We start from the raw sequence: 26,364 nt of genomic DNA, 5'->3' as shown, positions 1-26,364 counted from the left end.
AATTCCACACGGTACATGTGCTTTTCAAGCTGCATGCTAAAATAGCACATTTTATTTTATTTTTGTGGTCTTGGGAATGGAACCCAGAGGCTTTCTACCTCTGGGCTACACTCCCAGACCTGTTTTTTAATTTGGAAACAGGGTCTCACTAAGTTGCTGAGAGCCTCACTAAGTAGCCGAGGCTGCCTTTGAACATGTGTGATCATCCTGTCTCAGCCTCCCAAGTGCCGGGATTACAAGCGTGTTCCACCATACTCAGCTAGCACATTTTATTTTTATTTGTTTACTTGTTTTTACTGTTTACATTGGAAGAAAATCTTCCATCCAAGTGACATAAATTGTGAGTCTTCACAAATAGTGCAAATAATAAGGGAGCTAAAGTGTATTGGGTGGTTGCTATGGCAAGCATGGTGCTATTTTTTTTTGGGGGGGGGATACTGAGGTTTTAACCCAGGGGCATTTTTTCTTGAGCCCTATTCTATTTATTTTGAAACAGTATCTTGCCTAGTTGCTGAGGGTCCTCCTAAGGTGATGGACTGGCCTCCGTCCTGTGATCCTCCTATCTCAGCCTCCCAAGTCCTGGGATTACAGGCATGCACCACAACACCTGGATACTGCTTGGCCCTTATGACAGCAATCCTGGGGGGCATGGACCTTTAGTGTTCCCTTGCATGGATGAGGAAATCAGACCCCAGAAACTGGATCAGAGCTTCAGAGCTGCTAGATGGAGCCTGGGCTTGAACCCGGGCTCTCTGGCTCCATCATCCACACTCCGTGGTACCACATACCCTGCAGTTGGTGCACACCCATGTAGGTGCCTGGGCCCGGACGGGGTGGGGGGGGGTGACACACTGGCCCCTGGTCACGCTACTGTGAGGGGCAGAACTACCACTAGATTCCAAGTTTATGGGTCCAAATCTCTATCTGGAACTAGGCTTATTCCAAACCAATCTTTGAAAGTTAAAAACATCTTTTTTCAGAATTGAAGTTGGCACAGACGTGGGGCCATCTCAGCCCTGCTCTCGGCCTCACAGCCGCCAAGGAGCTTCTGCTAACAAAGCCAGTTTGGCCACAGCAGCCCCAGAGTACAGGGAAGAGCCAGGAGGCCTACATAAACTCTTTGTTATTCCTCCTCCTCCTCTTCCCCTCCTCCCCCTCCTCCTCCTCCTTTTCCTCCAGATTCAAAGCTTCTGGCCTGGGAGACAAGAGCTAGAACTAACCCTGAGCCAAGGGCTCGGCCCCTTCCAGGGCTCCTATCTCCACGAGACTCACTCTGAGGCCCAGAGCTTCCAGCCTGAGGAAGCTCTGTGAGTCTGCAGTTGATTTACAAGATAGCTGCAGGGCTTTCATGAATAGTTTTCTTTTCTTTTCTTTTCTTTTTGCTACTAGGGATTGAATCCAGGGACGTTCTGCCTCTGAGCTATACCCCCAAGCCCTTTTTATTTATTTTGTTGTTTTTAGTTTTGAAATGGTCTTGCTAGGTTGCTACAACGCTGAGGCGATCCTCAAACTTGCAATCCTTCTATCTTATCCTCCCAAGAACTGGGATTATAGGTGTGCACCACCACCCCCGGCTCCATTCTCAGTCTTCATAGGAAAGCCCAAATCCAAGACCACCCCCCTTGTGTCGGGCTGCCTTGCACACCAATCCATGATGAACAAAATATTAAAATCATAAGCAAAGACAGGAGTGGATGAGTCAGGGCTCAGGTAAGCCAGCCTGGAGAGTGGAGGTCGGTGCAAAGACAGGCTCTGACTTTAATTAAAACTTTGATATCTTATTCATCATGGATCTTTTTAAACTAATTTTTACTTTTAGTCTTGATGTCTACATATTTTGGTGCCTCCTACAGTTCTGAGCCTCGGGTGGCCCCTTCATTCACCCTGCAAAGCTGAACCCAGCCCTGGCCTCCTTCACTTACAAGGACCCAGCAGGGCAGAGCAGGGAGGGGGATGTCTGAGCAAAGGGTTAAAGGCAGAACAGAGCCCTAAATGGGCCTGTACCCCTCGAGAGGACATGGTGCTGTGGGAAAGCAGTGTGGCCTAAGGTACCAGCCCCGCAGAGCAGAGGCGGGCCTCACCTTTGAAGATCCTGTGGACGGTGAGCGGCTTGTCCCCGTGCAGGGAGCCCTTTCCTCCTTCCAGGCTGAAGCCCAGCCCTGCAGAGGTCTTCTTCAGTGTCACCGTGCACACTGTGGACTCGGCTGCAGAGGATACAAGCTGTCAGGGCCAGGGCTGCCTGCTGTGACCGCGCACACCACACCACTCCACACCCAGCTCAAGCACACCAGGCAGGCCACATGTGGGGTGGGCCACACATTGCTGGGTCCCCCCACCCCCAGACTGGCTTCCAATGGCAAAGGCGGTAAGGCTTACGGGATTCCACAGAAATGTCACGAGCTGCAGAAGCTGGGCCGGTAGAGTCCGAGAAGGAGTTCACCTGCGGCGTGGCCTCCAGCTCTGGCCTCCTGGTGACAATCACAGCTTGCCGGGGGTCCCGGGCCTGGCGGAGGATGGCCAGGGCATCGCTGTGTGAGGCTCCTTTAAGGGACTTGCCGTTGATGGAAAGAACCTCGTTACCCTTCCGAATTGTCCCTTCCTGGGAGGCCAGCCCGTTTGGAAACACTCTGTGAACCTGCGCAAACCAGGAAGTCAGGACTCAGAAATCCCCAGGCGAACCAATTAGGTGGCCCACCTGGGGATTTCCAGGTCAAAGAAACTTGGAACCGATTGTGTCCTAGGTCAGAAATGCTGGCACAGAGGCCAGCGGCCGTCCTTCTCCATCCAGAGCAGAGATGGGCAGCAGTAATAGCCAGGCAAGACCCAGAAGCCTTCCCAGGGCATGCCCTGGTCTGTCTTAATCCTCATGAACCTGCAGTGGAGATCTGACTCACCTGCCCTTGGTCAGCATTTCCCAAACTAGTTTCCTTGAGGCACTGATTCTGTGGCATATTAATAGATGATGTATTAGAAAAGGTTTCCAAGATCAAAGAAATGTGGAGAATCCCAGGTTAAACAAAAGCTCGGTAATGTCTACTTGTTTAAAAGCATTAGGAACTCTACAAGGCAAATAAGCATAGATCTCTGAGAAAAGGCCCTATAACATGGTGATTCCTGAAAGTGTTGCAACAGAGAATTCTTTTTCCCAAGAGGAATGTTCCCTCCAGTCCCATCTTCCACAGGACACATCTGGTGTACACTATCCAAGGCCGCCTAGACATTTTTAAAGCTCTTCCCCAGAAATCCTGATTCCTTAACTCCAGTGACTCTTTGGTTCCTTTTTGCAAAATATGACATAATAGTCTTATGTCTTTGCCTTACCCGCTTTAATGATATGAATTATAATTAAGTGTATAATTTAGTATAATTAAGTTTATAATTTAATGATCTAAATTATAATTATAATTAAGAGGACTGAATGATGGGCGATCACTAAAAGGTGCTACAGATTATTTTACTTTTTATGATATGAACAGGTTCCTTGTTTCTTTCCATTGTTTTGATGTTAAAAAAAATTTCTTTTGTGTAGTCAGATCTTAGAATCCCTAAGCTGAAAACCACAGCCATGAAGCAGATATTCCACTGTGAATCTCAAGTCGCTCTCTAGAAAACAAGCAAAAGTATTATTGTTTCTTCAACCCAAGATATGGGGAAGACTAGTTTAGACAGCAGATCATTGAGGTCCCAGCATGGCACTTGGCCAGGGACACTGCTCTATGTTAGTTCCCTTTCAATGACCCTGAGAAGGAAGAGAGCTGCTCAAATACAGAAGGAGAAAGAGGAAGTTTCTGAGCATATGTGCAGCCAGCATGGCTGCTTTCTCTGGTCTCTGGGTGGCCACAGTTCCCAGGGGTGGCCAGCCAGATGGTGTGGAGAAAAATCACTACTCAATCACAGAGAAAAAGACCCAAAGTGCTGTTCCCACGCTCTTAGTAACAGAACTAGGTACTCTTAAGTTGTATGTGCTTTTTCATGACAGAGAACTTAGGAATCAAGGAAGTCACTGCTTACATTGCTGGACGCTGGGGCGACACAGGAACGAGTAAAGTCCACAGCAAGGCTATGGTAAGGTTAATGCTGGCCCAGGCTGTGAGCCCAGGGTTTCTTTTGAGCTGGGCAAAGATATTCAAATGAGCTCACCGTGGCGCACATAACCCATCCCCTGATGTGGCACAGCTGCAGGATAACCATGAACAGCCGTGGAGGGCAGAGCAGCTGGCCCATTAAGATGGGAGGCCAGAAGCCACCTGGGCCAGGGGCAGGTGACCTGAAGCAGTAGCAGAGGTCAGAAGCCAATGCTGATCAGACCGCCTGGCCAGAACCAGGGGATCTGCAGCAGAGATGCACGTGGCTAGGTCTCTGCCCTCCTCACGCCATCCCAGGCCTCAGTGGGTCCTCTGTGAATGGCAGCCAGGCCAGCAGATCTGACACCCCGGGATTTCACAGTGAAGTGTGGTCTGCACAGCGCAGCAAGGGCATCATCCCTCCAGCCGGGGCCCCCTGTGCTCTGCCACCAGGGCAGCCTTGCAGTTCACTGTCCAGGTGATACCATCCCTCTCCTAGTGGTAAGCGAGGAAGCCGCCCTTTCCCAGCTCTGCCTTCCCAAGCCGGCCCTCAATCTGGTTGCCTTCCCAAATGCCCTTGTGATCACACATCATTCTTATCCAAATCTTAAGTGATTGCCAGGCCCATATTTCCAAAGTAAATGACAGGATCCCAAGTAAAATTTGGTTTCAAGTTTTAAAATATTCCCTTAGAACCTTCAAATATGTAGGCACTAGGGTTTCAACCCTACAAAATTCTGATTCAGATATTCTGGGGTAGAACACACACACACACACACACGTTTTTTGTTTGGTTGGTTGGTTTGGGGTTTTTTTTGGTACTGGAGATGGAACCTAGGGGGATTCTACCTCCCAGCTACACTCTCCAGTCCTTTTTTTTTTATTCTTTATTTTGAAACAGGTTCTCACTGAGTTGCAAAGGGCCTCACTAAGTATTAGCTGAGGCTGTCCACAAACTTCGATCCTCCTGTCTCAGCCTCCACAGTGCTGGGATTACAAGCGTGCGACACCACTCCCGGCTCACACACAGGTTTTTTGAGCACCATGGGTGATTTGGGTTTATTTGGGTACATGAACATTCTCTGGGATGCACAGACACCTTTGCTGCGGTGAAGAGCGGGATGAGGGTCGTTACGGAGTCACACGGGTGACTGCATCATGCTTCGTGGGGAGCGGGATCCTGACGGCTCTTCTCTAAGATCCTGCCCTGCCTGCCCAGTGAGCTGCTGCCTGCATCCCGGGCTCCCACACAGGCCCCTCCCCGGCAAACTCCCTCCCCCAGAGGCACCTCGCGATGTGTCCCCATCCCACGACTTACCGTAATCACCTTGTTCTCGAGGTCGGCTCCCCCCGCCAAGCTGAAGCCCAGGCCAGCACCCTCCTCCTTGTGCAAGATGGTGACATGGATGCTGCCTAATTGCTGCAGATAGAAACACGCATGTTAACAAGCCCTGTACCGCAGCAGCATGAGCAATTCAGTGAGTACTTTCGCATCAGACTGATGCGCTCCATCAAGTCCCAACTGGGGCCGGCTCTGGGTTTTGGCTCCTCATTAAATCTCAGTTTCAGTTGCACCATCTCTGAAGAGAGGAAGGTCCTTCCAGGAGCCAAATAAAGCTTAGGAGGAGAAATAAAGAAGTATGCAACACAGCAACATGGTTCTCTTCTTTCATCCTTACCCATCCACACCAATGCTCCTACGTACTGAGCGAAGTGCTGTGCGGTCAGCTAGAAACAGCCTGTCTGTGTAGGATGGGCATGGGTTGTAGGGCTTTGGAGCCAAAAGCGCAGAGTGCAGTCCTCTTTGTAGGGGTTGGTTGTGCCTTCTTCCTCTAGCTTCTTACGGCAGCAGCAGGCAGGGCTACATGCAAGCCGGGACAACCTCCCTCATAGTCCAAAGTCAGAGACTCCAGTTCCAGCTAGAGCTGGGGTCTCAAGCTCCAGTGGCTACAGAGGCCAGAGAATCACTTAAATGCACCCGAGGGCAGAGGTGAGTATCGGGGCCACAGAGAGGCCAGAAGGATATGCTGCTGTTTGGGAACACAGACCCGGTGCTGCTAGACCCTTCTCTTTAAAGAAAAGGGTCAGAAATCCAGGTTTTATACTATTTAGAATTCGGTGACGAGAGACAGGAGGATCGCGCAGGTTCAAAGCCAGCCGCGCGCGCTGGCTTAGGAGACCCTGTTTCCAAATAAAAAATGTAAAAATAGGTCTGGGAGTGTAGCCCGGAGGTAGAAGGGCTTCCAGGAACCCCAGTGCCACCAATAAATAAATAAATAAATAAATAAATAAATAAATAAATAAAATTAAAAAAATAATTCAGTGACAACAACAAAATTACCACACAAACCAAAGAAGCCACATGCAGGTCCACATGGCTCTTGGGCCACCAGTGTGCGCCTGGCCACTAGGGAGGAAAGTTCTGCCTCCAGTTCATTGGCTCAGGCACCTCAGAGCCTGGTTTGGGGTCCTTTGACTTGGATCCCAAGACCCAGAAGCAACAAAGGGTCAACTGCCCCTCACTACCCAGCATAGCCCAGACCCCAGGTCGCCTGCCCGTGTGCTCTGGCCACGGTGGAAAGCAAACCCTCTCCCAGTAACACCCTGGGAGGCAGCTCTTTGCATTTTATACTCTCGGCCTCTGTATCTCATTTGGGCTAAATCAGAGCCTGGGGAGCGATGCCCAGCTGAGGGTGATGGAGCCACGGAGAGAGCCGAGGCTGGGCCCATCTGTGTCCACTGGCTGAGCCATGCTGACCCTGGGGTGGCAGCCTTAAGGGCTCTTCTCACAGGAGAGGAGGGGCCGCTGTCCTCGTCCCATCCTCCCCATGCACCTGGCTCTTCTGGCTGCTGCTGGCCCATGCTCTGCTGGCCACTTCCTCTCCACACACCTCTGTGCTCAAAAATAGAGGAAGTGGGGCTTTTTCAGTGACCTGGGTGAAGCTTGAGCATCCTTGACAGGCCCCACGTCACTCGCAGTAATGTTTAGCATGGCCCCGGAGACTCAGGGCGGGGGCACAGTACTGAACCTGACCTTGGAGACAGCACTCAGGCTCTGCGACCTCCTTTACCTTCCCATTTATAAGAGGGGCAAAACGATGCAAGTCTGTGCTCTGATGTGATTTGTAGGCTGAGATGCATCCTTCTCACAGGAAGCTGGGCTACAGTCAGGTGATACAGAGTTCCTCGGCCTGGGGACAAGCCTGGGCCAGCGTCAGCCCTGGGGCCGCCTTCTCCAGCCCGGGGCCACAGGGCTTCTTGTGCTGCTTCTGCTGTGGCCCAAACCACAGTGTTTACTTAGCCCCGCCGTATAAACGCTTACAGAGGAAGCCTACCTTCAACGTTGCTTCATCCAGAACTCTCACTTCCTCGATGAGTTTCTTCAACTCTTCAGAGCTCAGCAGAGAGATAACCGACTGGCCGGGCTGAGAGGAGCAGTGGGCCCTGTCCTCGGCCTCCTTGGGCTCAGTGAGACCTTCCGTGTATTCCCTCAGCTCTGAGAGGCTTTCACAGAGAGAAAGGGCGCGCAGCATGAATAGTGGCCAGAGCCAATGTGCGTCATTTCTACTCCAGGCGCGATGCTAAGCACTCACGGGCACTCTGTTACTTGACACAACAGATCTATGTCTTCGCAGCATAAGGACCATAAACAGAACTAACAGATGCAGAGCCGCTCTCCTTAAGGAGGGAACACCAAGGCCCAACAGTTCTGCCCGTCCCAGCCACCCCTAACAGCTGCTGCAGCAGGAGCTGAGACTGCGCACGGAAGGAACCTGCGGGTGGTAGAGTCGGTCCCAGGGGCCCTGATTCCCTGCCCGGGGGCCAGCCTATGTGCAAATTCAGATGGATTCCTTCTGGGGGCAGAAGGAGCAACCCAGAGGCCATCTTCTGGCTCTCTCCTGGTCTTCCTGAATTAGGAACAGGACCTTTCAGATATGCACCAGCCTTCCAAATCTCCAGGGATACTTTGTGAGGAGGCCAGTCCCATCCCCCGCCACCCAGGGGTCATGAAAACTCCTCCCTAACATGCGGAGTAGCGCTAAAGCACAGGCACACACACAGAAGAGCCATCAGCTAGTACTAGCACTAGCAGCTGAGAAGTCTTTAGAGGCGCGTAGGACTGCAAAAGAGAGGACAGGCAGGTGGGATGCTGAAGACACATCTCACACCCACTCACTTCAGGGAGAAGCCTGAGTCTGGGGCAGCCGGCTTGGCACTGTGGCCCCCTGAGTGTGCACTGGCCAGCGGTTTTGGAGATGCCCCCTCCTTGGGCACGCAGGCTGTGGGGCCACAGGACAGGGAAGAAGGGAGGCACAGCAGGGACTTCATGACAGCGGAGGACACCTGGCTGCTGATGGAGTAGAGCATGTTGGTCTTCTCGCCCGGCGGCTTTGTCTCACAGGATGAGGTCCTGGTCAGCGGGAAGCTCCGGGCCCGCTGGCTCGGGATCTTGAGGACTGGACCCCGAGAGTCCTCAATCTGCGTGGGCAGAAGCCTCGAGAGAGCGTCCGGGTCAGGGCAGAGGGCTTTCTGATCGGGCTGCGGCCCCACAGCGGAGGACACAGACACACCTGGGTCGCTGGTCTCCGAGGCTGCGGGTAAGCTGGGGAGCACCTGCTCTTGCTCCGGCTGCCTGTGCTCAGCGGAGGGGGCAGCACTACACCCCGAGAGGCCAGCATGCCGTCCTCCCTCTTGCTTCCCAGGAGGTGTGGGGGCTCCTGCCAAGGAGGGCTGAGGGCTTGGCCTCTGGGCTCCTCTGTCAGGCAGCTGAGAAGAGCCAAATGTCTCAAAGGAGCTGATTCTCTGTCTGATGGAGGCTGCGGCCCGCAGGTGTGGCCCGGGGGACTCCCTGGAGGCAGGGGTCGGCTGGGTGGATGGAGGTGCACCAGGAAGCCGTCTCAGGTCTGGGGCACGATTCCTCAGACCTTTCAGACTTTGGCGAAACCAAGCTGGCTTGGGGGCCACCGGGGGGCCCTTTTTCCCAGGGCTGTTCTCTGCTGGCTTGTGAGTTTTGGGAGCCCCGTTGGCAGGGTCCAGCTTGGGTGAGGTGCCCTCTGGGTGGCCCTGTGCCCCGTCTTCTTCTCCCAGGCTAACATTGGGCTGCAGAGGCACGTGGCTGTGGTTTTCACTCATGATAGGGCTGAATAAGTTTTTGATGCAGTCGGAGATTCTCACCCAGGGGTCTTCGGCCGTGGTGTCAAAGCTATAGTCCATACAAGCCTGCCTCTTCAGCAGAGGAGGTTTAGCGGAGGATGCTTGGCTCACTAGGGAAGAGAGGCAAGGCCCGGGCTGTGCATTAGAGCTTATTGTGTTTTTTTTCTTCCTAAGGTCTAATCTCCAAGCTGAGCAGTGAGGACTCTGGAGAGGAATATGCGTAGAGGTGGCAGCCACCATATGGGCCAACTCCACTGCTGTCACCCGATGTCACCTCTGCATTTATACTTGAGGGCTCCAACCCTCAAGTATAGACCCTCAAGCAGAGCCAGGGCAAGACCCCACGTCTCTAGACTGCCAACTCAATGTCCTTCCTGCTGCCCAAAGCAGCCACCCAGGTGGCTCATTAACACTGTAAAAGCCAAAGCGGTTCTCTTGCCCCAGACTGTTAAGCCAATCAGCTACCAGGTAAGCTTGGACTGCTGAGCACACTGTGAGCATGCATGCCCATAGCCGGGGTGCCCTCCGGCTTCCCACGCCCTCCGCACGCCATCTAACGGCCACCAGTTCACACATTTGCGCATCTGCTGGCGCTGGGGTCCTGTGAGTTTTCTACTTGGCCTGTACTCCAAGTCCTCGATCAGCCTGCCCAGCAAGGGGGTGTCCTCCCTGTCTGTAGAACTGTCTAAAAAGCTCTGTGACATATCCTCAGCCTTGGCTACTACACATCAAAATCTGGAGGGTCCCCTCTTAAAGTCTGATGTGACTCGTGGGATGCAGCCTGGGTGTTGGGCAGGAGGACCTCAGGCAAACCACCATATTCAGCCCTTCACCCCAGGGCCAGCTCGAGGGAACTAGCTTCCCATCCAAATGGGTAAAGGAGACTCTGCAGACTGTTTTACGGGGTGGGAGAGGTTGGCCCCGAGCCCTGACAGCCAAGAAGTCAAGTCTCAGGTGGCCCTGCTGTGTCCCCAGGTCTCGCCTCTCTCTGGCTAAGCAGAGCTGCCTCTGTCATGTGCGCTGGGAGATGCTTGATGCCAGAACACAACCCCATGAGAGGAGCCCCGCCCTCTTGTCCCTGTCTCCATGCCAGGCCTCGAGGGAACATAACCGTGGAGGGCACTAACCCTGGTGACATCAGAGAGATGCAGAGTCCAGAGTCCAGCTGGGAACCAGCCACTTAGGGACTCTCATTATGTCTCTGCAGTTATAAATTGTTCAGCTGTAAGGGGCTGTGGATCAAGAGTCAAAGTTCCAGGCCAGGGGAACCCTCTGCCAGCGGAGGGTGGGTGAACATCCCCGGGGTGTTCCTCAGTCAGATGGCTAAGGGAAGACAGCGCGGGGGCGGAGCACCTCCCACAGGAGCACCTGCTAGGGTGGGCACATTGCATCTTTCCCCAAATGATCCCTGACTCTCCAAGAACCTTTCCTGTGCCTTTCTGTACCATTTCTCAACCAGGCACATGGGATGTAACCTGCATATTTATCTATTCGCCAAAGCTGGGAACTCCCTTTCTTTCGTCTCTCTTCCCCAGCACCAAGTGCAGAGATCCACTAATCTTAGTATGTGCTTGCTGAACGGAATCATGTGTTGGGGCTCTGTGTGACCTCTGCACCTCGCTGATGAGTGAATAGAGGCGCACACAGGCAGACACCCTGCTGATGGTGGGCAGGTTTTCCTGACCCCAACCCCTAAGCTCTTTCTAGCAAGTCACTAAGTACACAAGTCAGTCTGAGCACGGCCCAGTGTTGCATGAGGATACACCCACTGTCCACCTGGTGGACATGGTGACCACCAGCTAATTTAGGCTTCTCCCACCTAGGAGCACTGACTGCATTGGGCATGCTAGAAAGCTGGCCCTCAGGCAACTGCTCCTGCTGGGAGGAGCGTCTGGACCTGTTCCCTGGCCCCCAAACCCCTACTGCCACCAGAGCATCCCTGATCTGACCCAAAGGCTTTCCACAGCCCTCCTGTGCCATGGGCTGGGCCCAGGCAACACACTGATCCTTAAACTAAACTCCCACCCTGACTTTATCACTCCATCTTCCCCCAGGAAGACCCGGAAGATCTCCAAGCAAGCTTACCTGGGCTGGCTCTCCTCCCTGGCTCGCGCTCTGTGGAGGACGAAGGCTGCAGGTCGGCCCCAGCTCCGGAGCCATGGGCCAGGGCGCAGGACGTTCTCCCTGCTGTGTCTTCCTGTGGTGGCAGCAGCTCTCTGGCTTCCTGTGGTGTAAACAGGAAGCGAGATCATGTCAAAACGGTAGCCTCTAGCTGCAAGGAGGCAACACACTTTGATTAGGATATTGAGCCACGTCCAGGGGAAGCAACCTTGTAAGGAGGGTCCTTCCCTCCATGACGTGACAGAAGCAGCTCCTCCTGGATTCCAGCCTCCTGGCGACCACATTGTGGTTTCTTCTGTGGATACAGGGGAAGATGCTGGCTCTTTGTGATGGGGACAAGTAGCTTGGATTGTGGAAGGATGCATTGTTTCGCTGACAATAGCAAACTGGCCAATGTCCTGCGCCAGGAGCATGCTGAGATGCTTGGGAAGCAAGGGGACAAAGAAACGGCCCTCTATATTCCTTTCTTGGTATAGACACAGATTTGTTTTGCCTTTTAAGCGACACATCTGAAGTTGCATCCTCTGTATGGGAGGTTTTTAAAATTAGCTTCTGAAATAAATTTGATTGTGTGTGTGTGTGTGTGTGTGTGTGTGTGTGTGTGTGTGTGCAAGTAAGTAACTGGGAGTTGAACCTAGGGGCATTCTACCTCCAAGCCACACCCCCAACCCTATTTTATTTTTTTCATTTTGAAACAGGGTCTCACCAAGCGTGGAGGGCCTCACTAAGCAGCCGAAACTGGCCGCAAACCTGTGATCCTCCTGTCTCAGTCTCCCAAGGACTGGGATTGCAAGCATGCACCACCATGCTGAACAACAAATTTGATTTTACACAATTTTTTCTCTGATAAGCGATTCCTGGCACAGTGCTCTGCGAATATGGAAAGGAGAAGAAAGAGGACTAGAGATATGGGTTTGATAGGGATGGAAGAGAGTAGTTTTCTTGTTTGTTTGTTTTAATGCAGGTGACAGTTTGGGCCCATTTATAAAAAGGAGAAAACCAGTACTTTATTAATAAAAATATCCTGAAGGCCATTTTGGTTGTGGAAGTTAAGCCCCCCCAAAGTTGCAGTACAAGGCAAGATTTGGGAGATGTCCACAGATGTTTCTGGTTTTCCATTCTGGATTCATAAATCTTAAGCCCAAAGGAACATGACACGCTTGCCTTTGCAGTGCTGCCCTGTGCTGCTAACAGCCCTGCCCCGCCCCTGTCTGTCTGCAAGACTGTACTTCCTGTCCAGTAACCTGGCCCTCTCTACCGGGGCCTCCTAGTTCAGACCTCCCCACCACCACCTCGTTTCTTAATCTGGGGTTTATTTGGGGTTTCTTAATCTCTGAATTTTGTCAACCATAAGTAAAGCTCCTTCTAGGGACTCCCAAGGCCTTGTTTCACCTGCCCAGTCGAGCAAGCTGCCTGAGGAAGACACAGAGCCTGTGGGTAAACTGGAGCCACCAGCAATGTTAACTTGAGCAGGTTCTCGGTTATTTCTCTGAGTCATCGGGACCCTCACCCTCAGATCATCACAAGCATCAACTGAAACGTACATGAAAGTGTTGAGCCTGGGGCCTGCACATAAAAATGGCTGAAGATACAGCAGCTGTCTGTCTGCCTGCCTGCCTGTCTTTAACCAGGTGGGTCAGGACTATGAGAAGGCAGGACTCTGAGGGACATTATGGTCACAGCAGTGAGTGCATTGTGCCCAAGCCTGTGCTAGGCATTTCACTTAATTAGTTCCATTCAGTTCTCTCGGTACATCTTTGCGGGAAACTGCATCCTCAACTAACAGAGGGAGACCTAGGCTTAGAGAGGCCGTGTCCTCCCAGCCCCTCCAAGGAAGGAAAAGCGAACTGGAGGAAATGGGCCAGTCGCTCACAATTATATTCATCCAGTCACTTTCAAAAGAGGGGAGCCAACGCAGCGGCACACACTTGTAATCCCAACACTTGGGAGGCTGAGACCGGAGGATCACGGTTCACAGCCAGCCTCAGCTACTACTTAGTGAGGCCCTTTGCAACTCAGTGAGACCCTGTTTCAAAATAAAGAATAAAAAATAAATAGGGCCGAGGGTGTACCCCCAGTACCCCAGTACCGCAAAAAAAAAAAAAAAAAGGAACTAGCTATTGCCTATTTTTAGCTCCCTAGGGTATATTCTCCCTGCAAGCAGAGTGCCTGGAGAAGACCTCCAACCCACCCACACTGTGTGTGCAAAGACCTCCAACCCACCCCACACTGTGTGTGCAAAGACCTCCCATCCTACCCCACACTGTGTGTGACAAACTCCCAACACAAAGGGACCTTAAATTCCAGAGAGCCCTGGGGGTGGGGGGCGCAGAGCCAGAGAATAGGACTGGGACTTCCATTTGGAATCTGCCCAGCATCAAACCTGTCTGCACAGGGCAGCTGCGCCCCATTCCTGAACATCAGCTGCTCTCTGCCGGAGCAGAAGGAACCATATTGTTCCACCATGGCTGCCACTCAGCTCTTCTGCTGATGTACAAAAACATCCTGTGTGTGGTACAAAGGCCATGCAGTCCCCTGGGTGTGTCTTCTCACCTGGCTGCAGGTGTGCAAGGCATGCCCGGAAGGGCATACGGAGTTCTCTCTCTCTTCCAGATTCTTCTGAGGCTCGCTGTCACTTTTAAAGTATTTCCTGGGCGGAGGCTTGGGCTTGGAGGATGTAGGCTTTCTCACCAAAATCTCAAAGGGTTTCTTCAGTTTCAGAGGTGGGTGGCTGTCCCTGCTCTCAGGGAGAGGCGGGCTCTCCTGGGGTGGCTGGGATGATGCTGCAGGAAGCTCTCCTGGCTCCTGCCCTGGGGGCAGGCTGGGATTATGTTCTTGGCCCTCCAGGTCAGGGGGTGGCTGCTCAGCACTGCGGCTGCAGGGACTGCCACCTGGGGACCCAGACATATAACTGCTGTCACTGCTGGAACGGACCATGACCTTCTGAGCCCTGCGGTGTGGGGGTGCAGAGTTCTTCTCCCACTCCTTCTCCATGGTGGGCCGCCCATGCCAGCTGCTCTCCAGTCTCTTGACACCTGTGTGGGAAGCAGGAGAGAACCATGCAGCTGAGCCTGGGAAGACACCCCGGCCTTGCCCACCACTGCCACAGACCACATGCTGTACAGCAATCCGCTGCTCAGGAGCGCCACCTTGGACGTGGGGCCCAGTAGCTTTGAGTTTGGTCCCCAAAGAGCTGCTCAGCTTTGGGATGGGAAGATCATTAATGCACTCGGTGGGTAGAGACATGAACCCCTCAGACTACCCACCGAGGAAGGCTTTCAGCCATCTTCTCCCCAACATGGTCTCTGCTGCAGGGAGCAGCCTTGCCAAGGGGCTGGTCTGGTTCCAGTGAGTCATGGAGATGGGTACAAAGCTAATAGGCCACATGAACTGCGGGGCTCAGAGCTGCTGGCCTCAGCCCCACCCATCTGCCCAGCCCTACTCTCTCCCCTTCTGTCCACAGGTGTTAATCCTCAGGGAATATCTTGCATGCTAAATTTCATCTCAAGGTTAGCTTCTTGAGCTGTACACTCAACCTATACACTCCATCTCTGCATCTGTAGAATGGGGATAGTAATCCTAAGATCTCTGGGCTTGCTTTGAGGCCCAATATCAAAGAAAGAATACTTCTGAAGGCACTTTCAGGCCAAGAGGTTATTCTTTCTTTCCAGCTGAAGATAAGGTGATGCCAGGAAGCCATTGTTTCTTGCCAAAGCCCCCTCCCCCTCTCTCTCCCCACCTCAGCTCTTCTTTCTGGTTCCCTCTCAATAGTTTCCCACACCAGAGCCACCCATGAATTCCTGGGAGATTCTCTCCAGTGGTAAGGGATCGAAGGTGCCCAATTTCTAGAATCATGGCTCAAGGAGACTGAGGCCTGGTGTCCTACTAAACCCAAGCTTGTTCTATGGGACTGAAGGAATCAGCAGAACCCCATGGGAGAACAATTCGACCTTAAAGGAGAACCAATGCCAGCCAGGGTCATTGCCCTAGTCTCCCCGCCCCCCCCCCCCCCCGCGCAGTATTGGGGCTGGAACCAAGGGGCGTTCTACCTCCGAGCTATACTCCTAGCCCTATTTTTTATTCTTTATTTTGAAGCAATGTCTCACCAAGTTGCAAGAGCCTCACTAAGTAGTAGCTGAGGCTGGTTGCAAACCACAATCCTCCTGTTTCAGCTTCCCAAATGCTGGGATTACAAACGTGCACCACCATGCCCGGCTCCAAGTCCTTCTTAAGGAAAAGTTTTCTATTGTTTTCTCCTGGTCACACAATAAACACAATCTCACTGGAGAAAACACGGCCACAAAATGGAAGGAATGGAAGGCAGGAACGATGATGTTCTGATCCTGCAGAAAAATTGCAGCTAAAATTCTGGTGGGTTTCTCTGTCAACTTTTCCTGAGGATATGCCATCTTGGGTTGGTGGAAATAGTAGAACATAGCTGAAGTAAAGCTTTGTGTCCATCCTTCTCTCTGAATGTTTCCCACATGGTCTAATCTCTTTGTCAACATCAGAGCTAATGGCGACACATTGTTCTATCGTGTGGCTCTCCCATGATGACTGCTAATGTCCAACTCCTGGGCTTGGGACCCAGCCAGCTGGTTTCCTGTTCCAGATCCTCTGTACACCCCCATAGTGTAACTTTGGCGAAGGGAGCCTTTCAGGGCCTCATGTGTTCTCTATAAAATGTGCAAATTAGATTTGAAGATTCAGTGATGTGTGAATTAGCACATGTCTGATATACTAAGAACTCTGTAAATGCTAGATATTACTAGATATTATTTCTTAAGAGTTTATTATTACAGAATAGGCCCTGCGAACTTCAGTGTGATCAGGGCCAGTGTGTGTGAATAGCAGCCCACAGGGAATGGTGGGGCCTCACAGAACTGGAGGATGCCTGCCAAGTTTAAAATAATTCAAACCTAGCCGGGCGTGGTGGCGCACGCTTGTAATCCCCGCGCTTGGGAGGCAGAGACAGGAGGATCGCGCAGGTTAGAAGCCAGCCGCACTGGCATAAGAGACCCTGTTTCCAAAAATAAAATGGGTCTGGGAGTGTAGCCCGGAGGTAGAAGGGCTTCCAGGAACCCCAGTACCACCAAAAATACAAAAATAGAAAGAAAATAATTCAAACCTAGGTGCTTTTAAAATCTTGGACCTTCCAAACAAAGCAAAACTGGGAGCCAAAGTGAGTAGGTGGGCCCCTAGCCTTCCACCCTGTGTGCCATTCTGTCTATGATGACTGTTCTCGCCTGTTCCTGAGGTCAAAGTCCAGCTTTCTAAGAAGGTGGGTATTTCAAGTCCAAGTCCACCACTTCCCTTACCTTCCAAGCTCCACTGGTGCCTCTCCTTCCCAAACTTGATGTTCTCCACAGCCTGCGCCACGGCTTCTTTGAGTTGCTGTTCAGAAACCTAGAAAACATCAACCCACAGCTGACAAATTCCATTTCCAGAAATACTCCAGGCATCAGTGGTTCCCCAGAATCTTCCAAATAATGTCCAAAGTCTTCCAATAAAGGAGTTCCTGAGGTGGCTCTCTCGACTCTCTCCCCACTGCTTGCTGTAAAACTCTAGACAAAGCCACCATTTCAGTTTATCACATCAAGCTACTCCATCCTTGATGATGCTGTGCTGATACCACCACCACCATCATTACCATACCCAACACCACCACCATCTCCATCATCATCATCATCACCATCATCTCCATTGTCATCACCACCACCACCATCATCATCATCACCACTATCCCCACCATTCTCACCACCATAATCACCATACTAACAACAACACATCACAACCACCATTATTATCATCACCACCACCATCATCATTATCACCACCATCACTATCATCATCATCACCATCATCATCATCATCATCCCTGCCATCATTGAATGTCTATGCAGGACTGGGTACCGCGAACTTGTTTATCTCTGTATCTTCAGTACCAAGCTCCAGACACCCCCTTAGCAGATACCCATTAGACACATACAAAAGCAAATCTTTTGCATCTGCTATCTGAGACCCCAGCTCTGTATCTTCCCACTCTGGAGCTTATAACTCAGTTGAAGAGCTTTCCTGACTTGGTGCTATTTGCTTCTGTTGATTAGAAGTTTGCTAATAGACCTCTCTTGCAGATACTTGTTACTATAAAAAGTTGTAACTGGGTCTTAGGAAATAAGGTCCAAATTGTAGCCAGCAATGCTATTTTCATCTATTTCTTGTTCTAGTTTGGCACTGGAAGAGTGAGCCTGGGAAGAAGAGTAAAACCCAGTGGGTGTTACCTGTGGGTCTGGATGCCGACTAACGATGATGGGGACCAGACCAGGACTGCAGTGGCTCAGGATGGCGTAGACATCGTTGAGTGTCATGCAATGCACAGGGGAATCGTTGATTTCTACGATCTCATCACCACACCTGTGGAAGGACCACAGGAAGCTAATGAGGGTCACCCTGACTGGCTGTTGTCAAGTTATGAAATGAATATCCATGAGTGGACCTCCCTCCCCAAGCGACCAAGACCCAGAGCAGGGCAGAGCAAAGCAGCTCACCCCCAGCGCTGACTGCATGACCACAGAGCAGCCGACGTTCTGCACCCAGCATGCTCCACACGAGAGAAGTCTGCCTGGGACTTTCCTCCTCCTTTCCCATTTAACTGCAGTCAGTCAAGATGATCTAAAACTGGTTAACCATGATGTAAGTGTTCTCATAAAGAGAATGGGTGGGAGGAAGAATTGGGCAGGATGTGCTAAAAGTAAAGAAGAAAGAAATAACTGGGCTCCTTACAAAAAGAAAGAAAGCAGGCGATGGGACTCATTTTGGTTCAAAGGAGGAATGGAAGAAACCTACAATTGCTCTGATTCAGGTAAGAAAGAGACCCCCACCAGGTTGTGCGATGCAAACCCCTTCGCCATCACAAATGGGGAAACTGAGGTGCAGAAGGTGAAACTATCTCCCTGATATAGCCTAGCTCAAGTGTTGATGTTCTTTCTGCAAAGGACCAAACAGTAAACACTTTAGTTTTTGCAGGCCACTCCATCTCTGCCATAAGTACCCAGCTATACCATTGGAGAATGGCTGCTATAGCGTGGGTGACAGACTCATGCGTGCACGGCTCTGTTAGAATAAAACTTTATTAACAAAAAACAAGTGATGACTGCAATATTCAGGCCCCTGGCCTCACTGATTATCGGCAGGCCCAGCATGGGACTCGGGTCTCCTGTGCTGTTTCTCCTGTCCTGCCGATCTGTAGCTTTCTGCTATGTTTCTGCTGAGCTGGTCCCTTTCACCTTTGGTAAGAAAGTACACATTTTTGCTGCTGTGCCTGAATGTCACTGTCATACAACCCCAAACACCAAGGAAAGCAGAAGCTTCCCGAGCAATCCCTGCCCCACTGCAGGTCTAGGCTGGGCATTCTCTGTGGAGGGCATTGGGACTGCACTAACCTGCAGCAATGATGCCACAAGAACCAGCACAGAGGCCCAGATAACCAGCTCCCACCCACTCCAGAGCACTGTGGCAAATGTGTGTCTCCATCAAGACACCGTCTTATGCAGGATTTGCCCTTCCATATACTGACTGCAATTATAAGAAAACTTTACCAAAAAAAATCCTGATTCAGCCGGGCATGGTGGCTCACACTTGTAATCCCAGTACTTGGGAGGCTGAGACAGGAGGATCGAAGGTTCTTAGCCAGCCTTAGTTACTTACTGAGGCCCTCTGCAACTTAGTGAGGCCCTGTTTCAAAATAAAGAATAAAAAATAGGGCTAGGGGTGTAGCTCGGAGGTAGAATGCCCCTGGGTTCCACCCCCAGTACCACACACTAAATAAATAAATAAATAAATAATAAATAAATAATAAATCTCCTGACTTAGCTAAATAAATAAATAAATAAATAAATAAACTCCCAATTTAGCAAAATACAAATCCAGTGAAAGAAGATATACTGGTACTATTTGAATTTTGGAACTAGTATAAAGTATTATAACAAGTTAATTGAAAAAAAGATATTTTTGTGAAAATCAGATCACTTACTGAAAAGAAAATTTAGATCTGTACTTCTCTTAGAAGTTATTTGGAGAGAAATTTACCTGGGTTGCCTGAACCTATTTTATGTATGGCAACAAGAAACTATATTTATACGCTGATCTGCTTAGGAAGCTGCTTTTTCTATATATAGCTCACAGTAAGCTCCATGGAAACTCCTGTGACCCTACGAATTCTCTGTTAGCTAAGTCTGAGTTAAAGTCTGTTCACTTTACTTCCTGTTGCAGACTAGCTTTCTCTGAGACTGGCTTCTTAATCTATCATGGCATGCAGATCCCCAGGGGTCTTGTTAAAAGGCAGATTCTGAGTGATCCGAGATCTTGCATCCCCGCCCCAGGAGCACTGAGAACTGAACCCAGGGCCCAGATGATGCTGGTCTAGATATTTTGAGGAGCACAGCTCTGAGCCATAACTTCGTCCCTCTGAACAGCTCATCTCCAAGTCAATCTTCTGACAGATAGTCCAAGGAGTTCTTTCCCTCCCTTGAAACTTGCAGCCTTTTCAACAAGAGGGGCGAGGACATACCGCAGGCGTCCGTCCAGATGTGCCACTGATCCTGGTGACAGAGTGTGGACGAAGATGCCCGAGATGCACTGGAAGTAGGGGACGCTGCACAGGCCGATGCCCAGCCCAACGCCAGCCTCTGCAAGGCAGGATGGGTGTCAGGGTCAACCACCACCCTGCCACCTCTCTCCAAATGCTTTACCTCCATCCTCTGACCCACATGGTCCCAAGAAGTTTGAGAGCCTCTGCTTCTATCATGGCACAGGACATTTTCCACAGAGAAACCCAGGAGATATTTTTCAAAGTGTGCCCTGGGGTGTTTCATCCTGCTTAGAATTTCTTATTGACTTTCAATTGCACTTGGGGCAGAGTGGACCTGCCGAGTTCTGTGCAGTTGGTCTCTCTCCACCTCTGCCAAGTGTGTGGATCTCAAGGATCCCCCTGCCCGCCTCACTCTGGCCAGGCCGCCCCTTCCTCTGCCCCTCCGCTCAGCTGCACTCTGGCAGACGGGGCTTCCTGAGCCTATAGGATTTGCCTTCCACCTGCAGTGGCAAAGCCAATGGCTGTGCGTCACCAAATGTCAGAGCTAGAAAGAGCTTCAGCTCTTCTGCCCAGGGAGAATAAGTGACCTCCCCCAAGGTCACCAAGCACAGCAGCTGCAGAGCTATAACCCTGGCCATTGTGCATGACTGTGTGTGTGTGTGTGTGTGTGTGTGTTGGGCCATTGTTCATGACTGTGTGTGTGCATATGTGTTCCGTGTTTGTTTTGTTTTAACGTCTGCATCAGAACACAGTGACTGAGTTTGGATGGCACATCTTCAGCTTCTATAAATAAAAGAGGACTGGAATTTCTGCCTGGCCCAACAAGAACCCTAGGATCTGCTAATCGACAGCATCTTGCCCTGCCCTGGATCCTGATCAGCATCCTGCCCTACTCTGGACCAATCCCAACAGGGAAGCTGGAACACCGTCCTCAGGAGGCGAAGGAGACGGGGAGGTCTCCAGCAGGCAGCGCCTTACCTTTCTTCAGGGAAACCTCCACCATGATTCTGTAATTGGGCTTGGCGGTTCTGGCAGGCGATGCGGGGCCCTCCAGGGCAAAGGGGCTGCTGTCCTTGGCTACGCAGGTGCTGGAGCTCAGGGAGCGGCACAGAGGCAGGGACAGGTGGCTGCCCAGCGCCGGCGGCGCCATCAGGCGGGTCCTCACAGTGAGCGTAAGAAGCCCCTTCTTGGCTTGCTGAGAGGAGAGAGAGGGAGTGAGGATGGCCAGAGGGAAAGGACACTGGCCCCGTGAGGAACAGTGATGAAATGCTTCTTAAAAAAAGGTACCAAGTCGGGCAAGGTGGCACACGCTTGTAATCCCAGCATTCACGAGGCTGAGACCGGAGGATCGTGGTTCGCGGACAGCTTCAGCTACTTAGTGAGGCCCTCTGCAACTCAGTGAGACTCGGTTTCCAAATAAAGAATAAAAAATAGGGCAGGGGGTGTAGCTTGAAGTTCGAATGCCCCTGGGTTCCATCCCCAGACCCGCAAAAAAAAAAAAGAAAAGAAAAAGAAAATGTACCGTGTACTGATGATATATAACTGTGTGTATTGTTCATATGTGACATACTAAGGACTCAAAAATATCTTTTAGCAATGTCTTGCAAACTCAAAACATATTTGTAAATATATTAGCATAAACACATAGAGTGTTTGAAAGCAGCCTTAATAAATCTTAAGTAGTTTAAAAGATCTTGAAACAACCATCTTGATTACACTATTTAATTTTCCAAGCAACGTCGTTTCAACCCTGTGCCCACATAAAGGATCCTGCATCTCTGAGTTGAAAGTCAGGGTGAAGGAGGGTGATGCTGAGCGCATGGCACCGTGGCCTGAAGCCCTGGCCTGGGGCCGTGTGTTGATAAGAGACAGTCACCTTGAACTTCTGCAGCGCAGCCTGGTGTGTGAGCCCAGCCATCGATTCACCGTTGAGTTCCAGGATCTCGTCACCTGTTGGGATGGGGAGAATAGTAGCTAAGAACAGTGTTGCCCAGCTGAGACATTGCCCTTGCCTTGAACTCTGGACCCGCTGGCTTTTTTATTTTTATTTTTATTTTTTGCGTAGTAATGAGGATTGAACCCAGGGCATTCTACCTCCAAGCTACATCCCCAGTCCTATTTTATTTTGATTTTGAAACAGGGTCTCGCTAGGTTGATAAGAGTCTCACCACTTGCTGAGTCTGTCCTCAAACCTGCGATCCTCTGTTTTGGTCTCCCAAGTACTGGAGTAACTGGATGTGCAATACCACACCCAGTTAGCATTTGGTACAGAGTGCAAAGCATAGGGAAGAGTGTTCCCTCCCCTGGAGGAAGGCGGGGCAGCACGGGGCCTCTCAGCTTCATCTCTGTCCCTCCCGCCTCTTGACCCTCACACCTCACTCCCAGGCAGCCAGCCCTGAGGCCACAGAACCTGCATTTCCCACAATGGTCTAGGCGGCACATACCTGTGCTGGTCTTCTCACCTACCCGAGTCACTCATCCAGCCCTTTGTTGATTTTTCATTTTTTTCCTTAGGGAGGGGGAGACTGGAGATTGAACTCAGGGGCATTCTACCTCCAAGCAAAACCCCCAGCCCCTTTTTATTTTGGAACAGGATCTTGCTAAGTTACTGAGGCTGGTCTCAAACCTACGATCCTCCTGTTTCAGCCTCCCAAGTACTGTGATTAGAGTTGTGAGCCACCATGCCTGGCTCAACCCTTCCTCTTCTTTCTTTCTTTCTTTCTTTCTTTCTTTCTTTCTTTCTTTCTTTCTTTCTTTCTTTCTTTCTTTCCTTGCTTTCTTGCTTTCTCGTGTATGTGTGTGTATGGGGGGGGGGTACTGGGGATTCTAGGGATTGAGCCCAGGGGCATTATACCTCTGAGCTGCACAGCCAGCCAGATCTTCTTTTATTTTGAAACAGAGTCTCACTAGGTTGATGACTTGCTCATTACTTGCTGAGGTTGTGCTTGAACCTGTGACCCTCCTGTCTCAGCCTCCAAAGTACTGGGATTGCAAGCCTGCACCACCACGCCTGGCTCAGCCCTTTCCTAATCTTTCTTTATCCTGTTTGTTAATGCTCCCGGCTCCCAGTACCTACTGCTACTACAGTATGGGTAACTGGTGACCTTCCAACATCATTTGCTGGCCAGGGTAGCCATTCTTTAGGAGAAGGGACTGCCTCATATGACATACAGTGGGTTCTCAGGGCCAATCCTGGGTAAGGTCTACCAAATGCTCAGCAGATATGGGTTGGATATGATATTTCCAGAACTCAGTGTAGGCCCATTTACAGAGCTTAGAGAAGCCACAAGTCACATGGTAGAAAGAATTAAGACTTGGGTCTTTTGAATCCCCGTTCTTTCTTCACAGCACTGTACCCTCCAGAGGATATTTTTTCCTCTATTGAAAAATCTATTTTTATGTGAATGAAAACACTTTCTTCCTCTTAGTCAATGTGCAAGCAGGGAGCACATTCTGCATTCCATGCTGCGCCAGGCAGTGCAGATGCAAACACCGTTTGTACCCTCACTCTCTGTCACCAATCACAGTTCCAGTGTATATAATACATTTTTCACTCTGGTTACATATCAGGATGTTTCCTTTGTCTAAAAGGAAACTAAAAGGTACTACCTAAAAGGTACTAGGGCAGAAGGAAGTCATGTTTCCCAAGCTACAGTTTCATGCCTTCGATCAATCATGAAAAATTCTCAGTCACTGTCTCTTTATACATTGTCCCTCTCCTTTGCTCTACTCATTTTTTTCTAAAATTCCTTCTAGATAGATTTTGGCTCTTTTCAATCTGTTTTCTTTTGTTGATGTTGTTGTGTTTCTTTAATTCTCTTCACTTACTTTTTTATTGCTGTGTGGCCTATTGAACAATTTCCAGTTCACTAATTCTTCATATAGCTCTATCTATAATCCACGGTCTCATTTATTCATTGAATTTTTATTCCAACGACTGCTTAAAAAAATTCCAGAAGTTACTTTTTTATATTCAGCTGATTTTTCACTGTGTTCTGTTCTTCCTTTGCAATTTATATTCCTTTTTTCACTTAAAATTATTTTAAACACAGTAAAAATTCCATAGTCTCTTTTATATTGTTTCATTATCATAAATCTTGAAAGGCTCACATTTCTCTTTAATTTCTACATGACTTGGCATAGTGTATAGACTTTACAGTGAATGCATTTTTTTCAGAGTATTTCTGTCTTCCTGTGGGATTCCCATGTACCTCAGGGTACTACCAATTTTTCCTTCATTTCCACCAGGCACACCAAGGATTTGCTGGCTCAGAACTAGTTTGGTTTGGTTTGGTTTGGTACTGGGGACTGAACCCAGAGGCATTCAATCTCTGAGCTACACCTCCGGCCCTTTGTATTTTTTCTTTTGAAATAGTCTTGCTATGTCCCTGAAGGTCTCACTAAGTTGCTGAGGCTGGCCTCAAACTGGAGATTCCCCTGAATCAACCTCCCAAGTCCTGAAATTATATAAGGTTTCACCATGCCTAACTCTGGACTAGTCCTAATATTGATTTCCCTGATCAGGTTTCACTTACAGAGACTATGTATGTGGCTGCACACCCACACATGAAGCAAGGTTGAAATTCATTTTCCTGTGGGAGATGTTTCCCATGCAGGAGCCATGGGCAGAGGGACATTTTCCTGGTTCTGCTCTGGGGCCTGTCGGCCTTGCAGGAGGGGTATATGAAGGATTTTCACAGGATTCCGAAGCCTCGCATGGCCCTGGCCCTGGCCCTGTCTTTGTGTGGGTTTCTGGTCCTTGGTCTAGTCCCAGGTCCATTGCATTCCAGATACCCCTGGGGCCATGTCACCAGCTCCTGAGTTTGCCAAATGTGAACTGACAGTTGTTGTTGTTGTTTTTTTTTTTTCTAGTAGCCAGGCATTTCCATTTCTTGCCTTTGAGTTCAGACATGCTGTTTTATTCAAATTGTCTATGTGTTGGAGTGTGGAGCGGAGGCAGGGTGGGGAGGATCAAGACCAGCTCTGTATGGTGAGCCGTGGAACCGTAGGGAAATGTGGAAGGACCTGGTCCTGCTCCTCACAAGACTCCAAGTCCAGGAGCGAGAACAGAAACATTAAAAATATTAAAAACATAATTAAAGAATGCCAAAGAAATATAAAGAAAACACTTCAGAATGTCAGTAATCACACAAAGTCTGGACTCCTTCTCAAGTTACTAGATGGCTCTCCCGATAGGGCCCCGCAGGTAGTATTAGGTGCTTCCATCCTTTCCTTCTTGGGTCATATTGGGTGAAAACTGATGGGCCTCAGTTTTGCCAAGTGCATCTTACACAATCATTTTTTTGGAAGGGGAATAAAAATAAGCCATCAGTAGCCTTGATCTGCACAACAAAACTCTGTTGCAACCAACATGTCCCCGAAGACTTAAGAACAGATTCAAAAAACCTTGCTTTTGAAAGAGGTTACCAAAAGTGATTTGGCCAATTATTAAAAGCCAGGGACTGGGTACTAGCAGAGATGTCTTGGCTGGCTGAAATTCCCCACTTCTATGATGGCTCTTAACTGAGGGAGAAATACCCAAAAAAAAGCAATGGTGCTCAGCTTGGATGGGCTTGAGTTCAGGAAAGAAAACAAAACACAACGTTCTCTTCTCCTGCAGCCTCAACCCTCCCTCACCCTTCCTGTAACCCACCCATGTAGGAAAGATGGTGAAACATACCAGGGCAGCCAGGTCTGACCCCCTCTCTTCTTTCTCTCTTTGGCTTCTATATTGGCCTTCTCCTGATGCAGGGGTTCCTCTAGAGCTATGCCTTCATCCTTGCTTCTCCTTCTTCTTCCTCCATGCTCTCTTCCCATGTTCTTTAACCTCAGCTATTTTCCAGGCTTCCAAGAGCCTCAGAGTCTACCTCTAACCCTCCTGAGCCTGGCCTGAGTTCTCAGTGGCCTGCTGGATAGCACCGCCTCACGGTCTATCCTGTCCTTCGCAACTCCAACTCAGACATCTCACTGGTCCTCCTCCTTCTGGTTCCCCACTGCCTCCTCTTTGGACAAAGTATCATCTTCCTCCAGTGGACTGAAGCCTGAAGCGCAAGCTCTCCTGACCTCCCCTACCTGCCCCTGGCTTTTGGCAGGTTCCTGCCTCCATCACTCTTCCTACCTCTGGTCTCCTGCTGCCCACTCCCTCCTATACTCTGCTGCTCCCTGAATCACCCAAAGTCTGTAGCTGGTCCCTTCCATATGGTAAAATCCTCCAAAGGCACCTGCTGTCCAGGCACTAGATCTATACGCCTCGTGCTTCTCCAAGTTGGGCCACACCATGGATTTTCTCATTTTGGTGAGTCACACCGTCTCTGTCACAACTCCTCTACATGGTCACTATGAACAATCTGGCCAGAGACAGCGGGGAAGGGAGGGGACGTGGCTGCGTCCCGGCAGAGTGCTCCTGTGGACGCTGAAATTTAAATTTCCTCCCAT

General features: G+C 50.2%; 1 protein-coding gene across 1 annotated transcript in view; it reads right to left on the bottom strand.

The window, feature by feature from the left end:
* The window catches only part of IL16 (interleukin 16), a gene marked incomplete at both ends in the record, with an annotated part of 79,560 nt that overhangs the window by 632 nt on the left and 52,564 nt on the right, over positions 1 to 26,364 (bottom strand). Inside the window, 12 exons of the mRNA XM_080691671.1 lie at positions 2,082 to 2,204; positions 2,377 to 2,635; positions 5,383 to 5,484; positions 7,400 to 7,568; positions 8,242 to 9,328; positions 11,304 to 11,442; positions 13,893 to 14,374; positions 16,658 to 16,745; positions 17,621 to 17,753; positions 19,909 to 20,026; positions 20,908 to 21,124; positions 21,806 to 21,879. Of these exons, the coding sequence (XP_080547797.1) occupies positions 2,082 to 2,204; positions 2,377 to 2,635; positions 5,383 to 5,484; positions 7,400 to 7,568; positions 8,242 to 9,328; positions 11,304 to 11,442; positions 13,893 to 14,374; positions 16,658 to 16,745; positions 17,621 to 17,753; positions 19,909 to 20,026; positions 20,908 to 21,124; positions 21,806 to 21,879 (2,991 nt within the window). The remainder of the gene's footprint in view (positions 1 to 2,081; positions 2,205 to 2,376; positions 2,636 to 5,382; positions 5,485 to 7,399; positions 7,569 to 8,241; positions 9,329 to 11,303; positions 11,443 to 13,892; positions 14,375 to 16,657; positions 16,746 to 17,620; positions 17,754 to 19,908; positions 20,027 to 20,907; positions 21,125 to 21,805; positions 21,880 to 26,364) is intronic.

This window comes from Muscardinus avellanarius, assembly GCF_963383645.1.
Source record: "Muscardinus avellanarius genome assembly, chromosome: 3".
Classification (NCBI taxonomy): domain Eukaryota; kingdom Metazoa; phylum Chordata; class Mammalia; order Rodentia; family Gliridae; genus Muscardinus; species Muscardinus avellanarius.
Note: the sequence above shows the minus strand (reverse complement) of the source record. Positions and strands in the feature narration are given on the sequence as shown.